This window comes from Sardina pilchardus, chromosome 14 (assembly GCF_963854185.1).
Source record: "Sardina pilchardus chromosome 14, fSarPil1.1, whole genome shotgun sequence".
NCBI lineage: Eukaryota > Metazoa > Chordata > Actinopteri > Clupeiformes > Clupeidae > Sardina > Sardina pilchardus.
In genome coordinates, this window is record NC_085007.1 from 17781454 (window position 1) to 17794051 (window position 12598).

The 12598-nt window shown below is 40.6% G+C and overlaps 1 protein-coding gene across 1 annotated transcript; it reads left to right on the plus strand.

Moving 5' to 3' along the window:
- The first annotated feature begins 191 nt into the window (after nucleotides 1-191).
- Nucleotides 192-11246, plus strand: morn5 (MORN repeat containing 5). Its single transcript, XM_062554772.1, has 5 exons — nucleotides 192-277; nucleotides 719-866; nucleotides 1229-1340; nucleotides 4038-4169; nucleotides 10264-11246. Exons 1-5 carry the CDS (start codon nucleotides 195-197, stop codon nucleotides 10350-10352), a joined length of 564 nt encoding a protein of 187 aa, XP_062410756.1. The 5' UTR covers nucleotides 192-194; the 3' UTR covers nucleotides 10353-11246.
- The last annotated feature ends 1352 nt before the right edge of the window (nucleotides 11247-12598 follow it).

Here is a 12598-nt window from a genome sequence, read left to right on the forward strand (position 1 = left end):
ATTACATTATTTATAAAGTAAACTAACGTGTTCTTCTTAACCCTCATGTCAGTACACGATCCGACACATTACTTTTACTATATTAAAAAGCCCGTATGCTGTATATATAGTGAAATGTGAAACACTCATCTGTACACGTTTAGTATGAGCATAACATGCTTTTGCCCTCTTAAAGAGATTAAAGAGACGTTTCCATGGAAACTGGTGGGCATCAACAACTCAGGCAAAGTATGGAGTTGACAGGTAGCAGTTACAGTGGAGCTTACAAGAATGGCAGGTGTGTTTAAAACTTGTGTTCTCACTTCACATGGCGTGTATCCAAGTTACGTAAACAACGTGCTTTTTTAAAGATTTAAAGTTTCTGTTAAATACACTTTACTCAATCCATGGCGGGCAGCCAGCTGGCGAAAACACTGTTAGCAGACCTTAGCTAGGCTACCTGGGATAACAATGGATGGTTTTGTCAAGCTTAACACTAACTGACCATCCCCGAGGATGCATTGTGTACTTTATTGGAAATTGTCTTATGTGCTTATTATATGCATTATATTGAGTTCCAGCTATTGTAACTTGGCCAGGTGGGTTAATGAAGGCTATTTGCAGTCATAAGCTTGAAATGTGCAGACCAGGGATAACTTTCCCAGAATATATTTGGTGTCTGATTATGAACACTTGGTGGCTCTCAGACTTCAATGACTGTTTCCTTTTTCCTTTTCAGGATGGAGGGAGAAGGAGAGTATACTTTCCCCACTGAAACAAGATATGTTGGACAGATGAAAGATGGAATGTTCCATGGCAAAGGTGTGCTCTATTTTCCAAATGGAAGTAAATATGAGGGAACATGGGACAATGGACTGTCCAAGGAGGTATGTAGGCTACATAATTTGTTCATAATTGTGTGGATAAAATGTATTGACTTTTATTGCCTATATCGTTGGCAATATGTACAATACAGGCATGTTTACAAACATGGCAATACAGCACTTTGGTCAACTGTGGTTGTTTTTTAAATGTGCTATATAAATAAATTGACATTGACATTGACATATGTGATTCGACTAACTTCATGCAGTATGAAGATGTCATATAGTTAGCCTACCATATATAGCCACCTGTGATCATCCCAAATACTGTTTTAATTCAATGCAAAATAGTCTGTAATTTCCTGTTTATTTTAAATGCCATTTCTTTGAAAACATCATAAATGACAGTCATATTTTGCCATCAGGGAAAATATACTTTCTCGGACGGATTGGAGTATGAGGAGGATGACTGGGACTACTGTGATGGCTATGACAGACGCTTCTATACTGAGAGGTGCAATGGACTGAAACCTGCAGGTATGCTGCCATTAAGAAAAAGCCCTCTGCATCAGTGTATCTTTATAAAACAAGTGCCATGGATATTCACCATGTTAAAACCAAAGCCCATAATCCAATGTGTTTTATGATTTATTTGTGAAAATTTCAATGTAGAAAACATGTGTACAGTAATTTCCCGCATATAAGCCGCATTGTGTATAAGCCGCAGGACAGTGTTTTATGCAAGTTGAAAGAAACAAAACCATATTAAGACCATATTAACTGCCCCCCTGTATTAACCTCATAGGAGAAGACATTTTGCAAAATCAATGTATAGGCTGCGGCTAATAGTCGGGAAATTACGGGTAGGCTACATTAATAAAATAAAATGACCTTAACATTCCATGTAGCCTATTATATAATTAGGTATCGAGAAAGGTAAGTTTACAGTGATATAGTTTATGAAATACAATATTTACTTTGTAAAATCTCTAGGACCTTCTTAATGATGGGAAAATAATACTTTAAAATGCATTCTAGGACTTTAGTTTAAAAATGACAACTCTTCTTCGATGTAGCGCTTCATGTAAACACAGACTTTGAACACAGAATGCCAAAATCAAGTGTGGTTTCACATTGTTGCCGGTGCAGATTAGTAGATTTGAACTTGACTATGTCATTGTTAGTGATAAAAAGTGAATGGTGTAATGTAAGTGTAGGTTTTCTCAGATGCATGTCACTGAAACAGGGACTCACTTTTACATTGTCATTTGTCAGGCCAATTATTTGCGTGCTTATGATTAATACATTATGTCATTACCACCATCTGGATGGTGCATCTAGTGCATTATCAGTGCAGGACTGTTTTATGAAAACCTTTTTGAGTTGGGTGGTGCAATTAGGTCCAGAAGTAGGTCTACAGTATCTGCCAGGTTTTCCTAATCTAATCTAATATGTCCTAATCAAGCTGTATTTTGCACTTGTCCTTTTTATTACACCACACATATAGATCAACAAGGTATGACGACGGTGGTATGAGTCTGTGAGTGTATGTGTGTATGTTTGTGTTTATGTTTGTCTCTGTGTGTGTTTGTCTTACATTATCTACGATGTTTATCCACTCCGTTGCTTGTGTTTTTGCTGTAAATGAGTTCACTCTATTTGGACTCAAGTCATCTTCCCACCGAGCTGAAGTTTGCATAGATTTCAAACTATGTCAGCTTGAGAGGATGCCAGACACAGTGCTCATGTGCCTTTTCCTCGTGGACATGATACGTCTTAAGTCATAGGTTATGTAACTTTCCAAGTTGAAAACTAAATAATCATTTAACTTTTGACAATCATAAAAATAGGGGTTGGTGGAAAAATGTATCATACTGAATGCATAGCCTATTCTGGGCTCAGAAAGTCTTGGAATCCTGAGGTTGCCCTGTAGTGTTTTTGTTTAGTCTGTATCAGCAATAAATCTCAAAGTGACATGTTTTACACCGCTAATAAGCAGCTTCTCAAACTGTTACACCAGATGTTTCTTCTGCTTTTATCCACATCCCGCAGATTTATAGTAGCATAGCGACTCTGCTGGAGACCAGTCTAAAAAGTGCAGAAATGCAAAAGCATTGATATGCCAAAATTGTTAAAAAAAAAAAAAAAAAATGAAAAGATGCACATCCATGCTTAGTACAGGTGCAGGAGAGAAGAACAGGTAGACCAGAATATGGTGCTTAGACTTTGCTTGCTGTATGTAATGTGTCATGTCACGTCTTTCTGTGTCTATAGTGAAAGAGCAAGTCATTATGAGTAAGTCATTGCATCCCTCCCTCCACACTACCGGGCCAGCTGATTGGCTGGAATTGTTTATGGCTCAGTCCGAGCCTCTGCTGTATGTGTTTCCCGTTTACAGAGCCAGAAACTGGCTACGAATACAAGAGCTTTTTTGGGCATGCACACACACTCAGCGGAAAGCTAGAGAACTGTGTGAGGAGCGATTTGCTTGGTTGGACAGAAAGTGTGTTAGAATTGTTGATTGTGCGTAGCGTAGTGCGTTGTGTGTAAATAGCTTTGAAGGAGAGAGAACGGAAAAGCATGATGGGAAAAGATGACGGGATGTTACTTTTTTACAAGTCAATATTCTCTCAGCTAGTTAATTCAATGAATTTGATTTCTAGTCTCACTTCAATCACACCCTTTTCAATTTATTTTCAAGTCAGCCAACAAGAATAGTTCTGTTAAATAGTGATTTGTATGTTGTTGCGGAATGCAGAGAGGCTCTATATGCCAGGCTTACATATTGGCATGATTAAACTCTGAAACAGTGCTATTATCCTGGGGTATTTATACTTCTGTGTATAATTAGAGCGAGCAATCACCTCGCTAACAGGGCTCCACATGTGAAAACGTGACCTTTTGAGATTGCACTTTATATGATCATAACATGCAACCAAGAACTAATTGCTGCAAAGGGCTGCGTATTTTATGGGACCTATCATTTAATTTAATAACCTGAAAAAATACTAATCTAAGTATGTGTTGAGGCATTGAGAACTTGATTATATTTTTCAGAATGTTGGCAATATTTGAATAATGGAGATGGAGAGTTCTTCATTCATTAAAATCATGTGGGGTCAAATACTTTGAAGATATTCAACAGTGTATTATGTTACTGTATTGTATTATGTTTACTAGATATTTTTGCTTTGGCTTTGTGGTCCTGACTTCTGATGTGAACGCCTTTTACAGGAGAGTCCCAACTGACCAACCTGGTGCCCCCACAAGTGATCCCTGATGGCTGCTATGACTGTGGAGATGGTTTCTATGATCCCAAAAACAGAGTTGTGACAGACTATCACCATTATTTCCTCAGGAATGCAGGTGAGACAGAGCACACAAATAGTCCATTTTTTAGATCCGGCTGTTGTTAGGTATCAACATTTTTCTCATGCCCACATTGTTGTCTGCATGCAAGAAACATTGTTGTGTGCAGACAAAATGTTTAGGTGCAAATCAGAAATTATATATATATATATATATATATATATATATATATACAAAATTGCCCATGTCCCATTAGGGGCCCCCTTTACTAACACTAACACTAGTGCTTAAATAGATTTCTACGAAGTTGTGAATTGTTGCTTTTAGGTACTTTAGGTTTATTTTATTCTAGTGCTATAGCCTAGTTGTTGTTTTATGTCAAGGTAGACCCATTTTCATTTATTAAAAAAAAAAACATTACCGACTATTCTTGATATATAGTTCTAGCCAGAGTAATGGCTGCAGAGCACTGGAATTGGAACTTAAAAATAAAATTTCTGATCAAAACAAGCCAAAATTGAAAACATTTAGTTTTTTATCCGTGCAGTGAAGTGCCCATTTGACTGGTGTTTGGGGCTTGTCATTATGAAGGTCAAATTCATTGCTTCTGAAAGTAATGCTCTGTCTAAATTTGGAGCACATCTCTGGGTTTTTTGTGTGGAAAATTTAAGAGCGAAGAAAAGACGTTGCGGCCTAAATGCATCGTCGTAATACTTATACAGATAGCACTTAATTGGAGATTATGTCGAGACTTATGATGATACGATAACATTTTTGTAGGTCCTTTTTGCAGGCTTTTGCAGGCTTTCTCTCACACAGTCAACCAAGCCTCTCGGGCTGTAGCCATTTTAATTCTGATTATGAGGGAAAATACGAAACATATTTTCCTCCTATCCCCTGCATGCCGCAGTGTCTTTGATTTGAAGTGAATCGATTATGTCAGCCCTTCAGATGGGAATTTGGCTCTCAAAGCCAGCATTTCTTACGAGCACAAAATCAGACAAAATTGTACATGAAGAAAGGCTTGTGGTTGCAGCCTATGGTCTCTGTGTAGGGCTGGGTGCGAGGCAGCGCTCTCTCTTCTCTCTCTGTGTGTGTGTGTGTGTGTGTGTGTATGTGAGAGTATGTACGCACAGTATGCTCGTGGGGGTGTGGTTATTCATGCTCAGTTCATAAACCTCATGTTTTAACATGGTTTTGAAGACAAATGTTATCGTTACGCATTTTGTTTGAACGCACCACAAAGATACACAAAGGAAAGGAAAACATTCTCCAGTACTTGCAGAACGTCAAGTCAGTGTGTTTTTGAGTGAAATACACACACACACACACACACACACACACACACACACACACACACACACACACAAACACACACACACACACACATACACACACAGGCACACATACACACCCACACCCACACACACACACACACACACACACACACACAACCACTTGCCTCATGTCCAGGTGCACACATTTGGGTGGTATACTTCCCCCCCCCCCCTCATTCATACTCACTGGCAAGAGCCTGTGACTTTCCAGTGATTCAAAGCTCATAGTTTAGTAAACCCTGTCCAGAAGAACTACGTGCAACATGATACACATTACTAACTCCTCCAGTCATCGTAGTTCGATCCAAAGCGTGCAAATCTTATTCACATGTATGGATAGACAATAACTTGGGACGACATGCACATCCTCCACAGCTGCCCAAAAGGGCTTTTAGTGCAGCAGGTTTTCATTTGCTCGATGTTTTTGAATGTTGTATAGAAAAAGAAAAACAGTGTCAGAATGGACCAACTGTTTGCAAAACACTTGTGAAAAATAGCAGGAAAACAAAATGTGATTTTTACATCTTTAGTAGCTTCCTCAAGCGCAGGCCAGTGGTATGGCATAATGACACAAATTAGATATGAATCCCTTTCAATAGACTTTTGAAACAGCAATTAAAACATCTTGTGCAAGCAAATAAATGCAAGAAGGCATGTAAACCGCTGTTACAAAAACTTAGCGTAGTATGTTGCATATTAATGTTAAAATGAACAAATACTGCACTGTGTGGCAGTATGCACCACTGCCACAGAAAATACTTGTCCAGTCTTAAAACATTTACAATGACAGCTTAATGGTGAATTTAAACAATGAATCAGGATCTAGTGCCATCTGGTATAAAGTCACTAAGTGTCAGGTACAGTAAGTATAAAATTAGTGTGAATTAGACTTTTTTTTGCGGTTGAAATATTTCCTCTTTGTCTCAAGAGTGGCTTGAATGTTCCACCCAAGGGTTTGGGGTACTCTTTCATAGTGTTATCTGAAGTGAACTCAACACTGAGATGGGAGTTTAAGAGCTTGACTGACAGAGTAATGGCAAAATAAAGATCCTGTCCGTCCGCTGTTTTCCACCCTTCTGTTGGGCCACTATTGTTGCACAGGAAGCACTCGCTCTGAGTGTCAGTGGAGTGCATTTGTTTGAGCACGTGCCTGTGTTTGTGTGACCGTGCTTTGGGGAGATAGCGTCCTGAACAGTACCCATTATAGGATGGTTGCTCAAGCTGTTTAGCTTTTTAAAGTGATACACTCAACAATAACACATTTACTGTGTTAAGGTATGACCATAAAGGACAGCCAACCTGGAGCACTCGTCACGGCGAAGCAGACATCTTTGGTTTCCAGAGGACACAGTTCATCACGTAGGGCTGCATTGTGTCCCGAGAACTCTTGGCATGCCTCGTCGGGATTTATTTTTATCACTCGCGAGGTGAAGGTACATTTGTCAGAGTGGGTGTGAAGACAGAATTTATTGCCAATGGCATCTGTCCAGGACGGAGAAGTGCACAAGGGTAACAGACACTCGCTGGACAGTGGAGAGGAACTGGGACCCCCTGTGGGAGCACCTTTTCTGGGAGGGGAGGAAGAGTGTGGCCCGTAACTGCGAGGACCGAGAGGAGGGGGGGTGGATCAGGGTTGAAGGGGAAGAGAGGCAGGGATGGCCGAGGGGAGAGGGCCCAGGGAGCTGCCTCAGGGAGCGGGCAGGAAGAGCCGAGGAAATGCCCAGGCCCCGGGCCAGGAGCGAAATGCATGGCTAACTGAAAATAAAACGGGGCGAGGGGAGGACGATGGCCGCAGCCTGCCAAAGCGGGCTCTTTTTAGGGCCGCCAGAGCCGCGCAGGGTCACCTGACTAGACGCGCGGTTGAAGGGGTCGAAAGGAGAGGAGAGGTCAGGTATGGTCAGGAAGCTTGGCTGGCCATGAGGGGCCCATCACAAGGGGACAATCATGAAACAAAAACACTTATCTTACCTCTCAGGGTGACGCACAACACGTAGCATTTTTTTGTACCTGTGGTTTTTTTTTTTTTAAATCTGTGAATCTTAAAACTTATTTTTTTAACATGAAAAGCTGTTGTATTCAGTGAATTTAAACACAAAAGCCAAACTATTTTGATTAACTGATTTAACACTCTATAGGATTGCAGTTTTCTGGTCTTAATTTGGTTAGTGAAAGAGCATCCATGCTGCCTGTGGAGTACTAAGCACTCGTCACAGCTCTTGTTGACTGCCAAGGGTCATCGACAGGGCCACAGAGATGTCATGATCAGTCAGAGCAGTCTCGATCAGCTTCTCCATTTCTTACTAATTAACTCCATCCTCCTGCATCAAGCTATGAGTGCACTTCAGTTTTACACACTCTTCGATATATGTTCAGTTCAATTCATTTTGAAGATATATTATTCTCCAACTTAATAATTTATGTGAGTAGAGCTGTTGTACTGTGTAACTACAGTATATGGCTGTCTTGTTGATATGAATATTGGCTATAGTAATAATAATCATCTGAAGTCCACTTATCACTCATTTTACAATCAGTCTAGCTATTTTGAGACTTCTTCTGTATCTGAATTTGATTATGCGATCAATTATTCTACAGTTTAATACAGCCTAAATAATCAGAAGCACAGGAGCGGGGTCTCTCCAAGAGGCCAGTGAGAATTGAAGCTGTCGTTAACTGAGAACAGTCGTCGCCAAGCCCGTGTCATTATCCTGGATGTAGCCTCTGTAATAACCCCTGGGAGGGGGCTCGGCAGATTACTAATTCCAGGGACTTCAGAAGGCGTCTTGCATGGCAGAGAAACCACAGTGAGCCAAGGTGGCTGTGATCGACAGTGATTTTGTCCCTGCTCTTCCACACCTCCCACAGATTCACCATTTTTTATTTATTTATTGATTATTTATTTATTGAAAATTGTGTCCAGGAGAAGAGCGGATGTAACCTGATTGATAGAGGATGTGTTTCACACAGAAAGCGAATCACACACATTCAGATTCAGACCCACTGCTGAGGGGAATATGTAAATGTAACATTTCAAGAATTTCAGTGTTTAAATGGGTGGTGGTGGTGGTGGTGGTGGCGGTGGTGATTGGAGAGTTGCATAAAAAAAATGCCGACCAGCTCTGTGACTCAGTGCCTTGCTCAAAGTCATAACTACTGTCTGTTTTGCTCTGTCTGCCAGGCCTGCCATTGGTCAGAGGCCCTGTAGCCATATTGTTTGTTGTGGTTTCCTGTTTCTGGAATAATTGTGCCTTTGAAACTCGCAAAGGTTCCCATTCAAAATATCCCTTTGCCAAGGAAAGCAGCCTTATCTTGAGTCGCTGCCACTCCATTGTGAGATGAACTGAAGCCTGACAGAGATGGTATCAGTGATCTTAACAGAGACCTGCTCTGAAAGGTGTGTGTGTGTGTGTGTGTGTGTGTGTGTGGGGGGGGGGTGTAAATATGTCTATGCCTTGTTCATGGGTTGTATCTACATATCTGCTTGTTGAACTTACTGTAAGTTCTTTGTGATGTCATTAAAAAGCAGCAGTCCGCGTTGGTATGATCTCTGAGCCATTATCGCAGGCCCAGTTCTGTTTGGAAGGAAACACTTTTCCTTTTGAGTGTATTTTAGGGATTAAGATAAACACATTTAACAAGGTGCCATTACCGTTTCCCCTCATTCTCCCGTCGCTATAGAGCAAAGAACGCAGTTCGATACAGTAGGCCTAATACTCGTCAATAAAAATATAGAAAAATTCTGTGTATTTAACGCTTGCCTGACTTTGTTACGAGTGTGTTTTATTGTACGTTGTGGGACATGGGCCTATAATTTGTTATTCGCCTCTATGGTTATTCTAATGGCTGCAGCAACGCGTAGAAAAATATACAGGCGAAGCATTAAACGTCCAGAAGCCACAAATTGCATGTGAACCATAGAGCCACCTGTGCTTTTTAGTCAGGATTGCGTTAAGACTATGAATTTAGCAGATCCATGAGGAGCGACGATCAGTCTTGAGAGGGCAATTTACAGAAAATATGAAAATGCGAATTTATCCTAATTACCATGCGTGGCTTAAGGAAATGGCAATTGTCGTTAGACCCGCACCAGTGGCGATTGGTTGCGCGGTATTAATTGGTTTCAAATTGTGATGAAATGTTCCTCTCGAGAGTTGACCCCCTTTGTGGCGAGGAAGGGAGGTGTGATGCAGACAGAGAAAAAGGTGGGGATGACGTGTCGTTAGCATGCAGCTGCCACCATGCAAGCCCTGGTCTGAAGATTTTTTCAATTGCTGCATGCGTGAGCCAGGTAGAAGTGGCGAGAGGCGAGTAGAGAGGCCGTTTAGGGCCATTGCGTGCAATTACCGACAATCAGAGTGGAGTAGACGACCTGTTCCCTACAATGGGCACAGTTCGCCTTGTTCCCAGGGGTGAGCGCTCAAGTGCGTGCAGCTGCGTTATCCGATTCAGCACCATCAGAAAAGCCACCTCGCGTTCCGCAATTAACAGATCCCATTTTAAAACGCAGCGTATTACCCACTGTTGTTGGTCTCGGAGAGTTTTTTTTTTTTAATCATTCACGAAGTCGTTTTTCTTCTTGCCCCAAATTGCTTTTTAAACATATTTGCATTTCTCATTTGACAGTTTTTAAATGTCTAAATCTGATCAACTGGTGTAATGAGGAGATTTGTTCCCCGCCATTTCCCCCAGGGAAACGCTCTCTCGCGCGCGCTCTCTCTCTTTCACTGTCTGTGTCTTAAGCTTCTGTGTGTGTGTTAAAATCACACATCATTTTACACACAATTTACACATCTGTAAATTCACTCTTCTTGCAGATGACGAAGAACATGAGTGGATTGTGCGCACTTGTCGGAAGAGCTGGGATGAGAACGTTGGAGCGAAGAACTACACGTCTGATCTCTAATAAACAAGGGCTCTGACACTGATAAACGGACAACAAATATTTTATCTAATAAACTAAATTATTTGTCTTTTTTTAGATAGACCCTGAATCGGATTGGAGAATTTGGGAGATTTTTCAATTTTATACGTTTATACGCGAGATAAGTGGACGATTTCGATTTTTGGAAGTATAAATATTGACACATATTTAGAAAAGATAGACAAACAATAAATTAACCATGGGACAACTTGAAGACATTTTGCTCAATGTCATATTGCAGACAAACATGTAACTGTGTTTTTACAACCCCTTTGACTTATTGACTGATTGGTTTATTTTGCACTCCGGTCTATATTTTTAGGTCATTGGTCAGTGCAGTCAATTGCAGACAGAATCTTATTGTTTTTTTTAATGTCTTGATTGAAGACAATGTTGTATGAATCAAATGGTTTCTGTCAGAGCTTTTAGCCATGCCCATGTCCATCAATAGGAAAAAAAAAAAAATGAGGGAATATTTTTATGCTGAAAATGACTGCATAGGCACTATACTACCTTGCTGTATTTGTTCATTTTCTCAGTGCGATGTGTTGCGTGTATCTGTGTTAGTGTGCATATGTGTATTTGTGCAGCACATTATATGTGTGTGTGTGTGTGTGTGTGTACAATGCCGTGTACATATGGAGAGGAGAAATTCCGTTGCAGTGAGTATTCTTTGAAACAGAATCCGGGATGGGAGATCAGGTCAGTGATGCGGCCTGACAGTGACTTCCTGTATGTGATGGCAGTGGAATCAGTGCCGGGGCCATTACTACACACACTGACCCGTAAAGCGCCTGCCAGCTCAGCCATTGGCCTGTGATTGCTTCCTGTCCTCCATCAAGCATACATACACACACTCACACACACACACACACACACACACACACACACTATTGCATACACCAGCTAAAATCTGAGACATCTGAACGTACACCTGATCACACAGACACACACTGTCCCAATACACTTGTGCGCGCACGCGCACACACACACACACACAGGGATGAGTGCAGAAATTTGGAATTTTCCACAAAATGATGTAATTTGCCTCTCTTTTCAATCTAACCTGCCCGGTGGAATTTGTATTTCTAAAGCACAACAATAGAAAAAAATCTTTGCAATTGAAAGTATTTATTGCATTTATTACACAAAACATTTTTCATACACGTCTGTATTTTGATTTCTTCCACCTTCTACAATTTTTGCAGAATTTTACAGAGTTGCCGATTTCAGAGGGGGGGAAAAAGTGCTTGAAGATTTTTGCCTGCCTGAATAAATACAAGAACGTGAGGTCTCAATTCCACTCTGGAACACGGGATGATTCTGGCAGCCGAAAAAACAAAACAAAGTTCACAGTTCAGGTTCTGACTGGACCTCTTCGGCTGGTAAAGAGTCATATTTACAGCCCCAGTCTGGGAGGAATTGTACCATATTTTCCTTTCCCCTTTTGGGCAACACAAAGAGGGGCACACTTGCAGGTATTACTGCAGACACATGGACGCACATCCTGCTCATATTGGCAAAACAAAACTAAACAAAACAAAAAAAACAAATAATAATAACACCACGAAAATCATGAGATTACATGTTAATTTTACATGTAACTGTCTTTTTACACATACTTTTGAAAAACTCTTTTGCATTAAGGGACTTTTTTCCAAGAGGGTAGGTAGCTCTTTTTCTTGCACCCCCCCCTCTCTCCGTTTCGGAATTCTGCACAGTGTCCCACCACGTGCTTCTATTTTGTTCTCGTGACAGGGCATGGCATGTTCCCCTCTCAAAATCCTGGCAAAAGCCTTAACGATGCATTATATAATATATATATAATGAAGGAAATTATGCTCTCGCTTGTCCTGCTGAAAATAGAACCTTTTCTGCAATAAATACTGAATAACGGATTCACTCACTTTGACATAACTTGTGAAATAAAGTAAGTCGCACCAATGTCCCTGACTTAAGACTGTTGTAGTAGGAGTGAAATGTCTGAATAATCATTGCTGAAGAAGTGAAATATCTGAATAATCTTTGTGGACATAACTTCACATCTACAAATCCCACAGGTACAAACTAAATAGATAATGATATTACAAAAAAGACGAGACATGGCGGTCACTGTGTTTGTGTTCTTACAGACTGAGGGTTGTGTTTTTAATAAGCTCAATATTCTTTTTATTACACTCTATTGCGGTCTCACAATACTCTTTGCGGTACTTTTCAATATGACAAGT

Bases quoted from the DNA above. Each gene is read 5' to 3' on its own strand.
- morn5 (XM_062554772.1), top strand. From the start codon at position 195: ATGGAAACTGGTGGGCATCAACAACTCAGGCAAAGTATGGAGTTGACA. The intron at 278-718 runs GTGTGTTTAAAA...TTTCCTTTTCAG, and splicing joins GGAGCTTACAAGAATGGCAG to GATGGAGGGAGAAGGAGAGT. The intron at 4,170-10,263 runs GTGAGACAGAGC...CTCTTCTTGCAG, and splicing joins TTATTTCCTCAGGAATGCAG to ATGACGAAGAACATGAGTGG.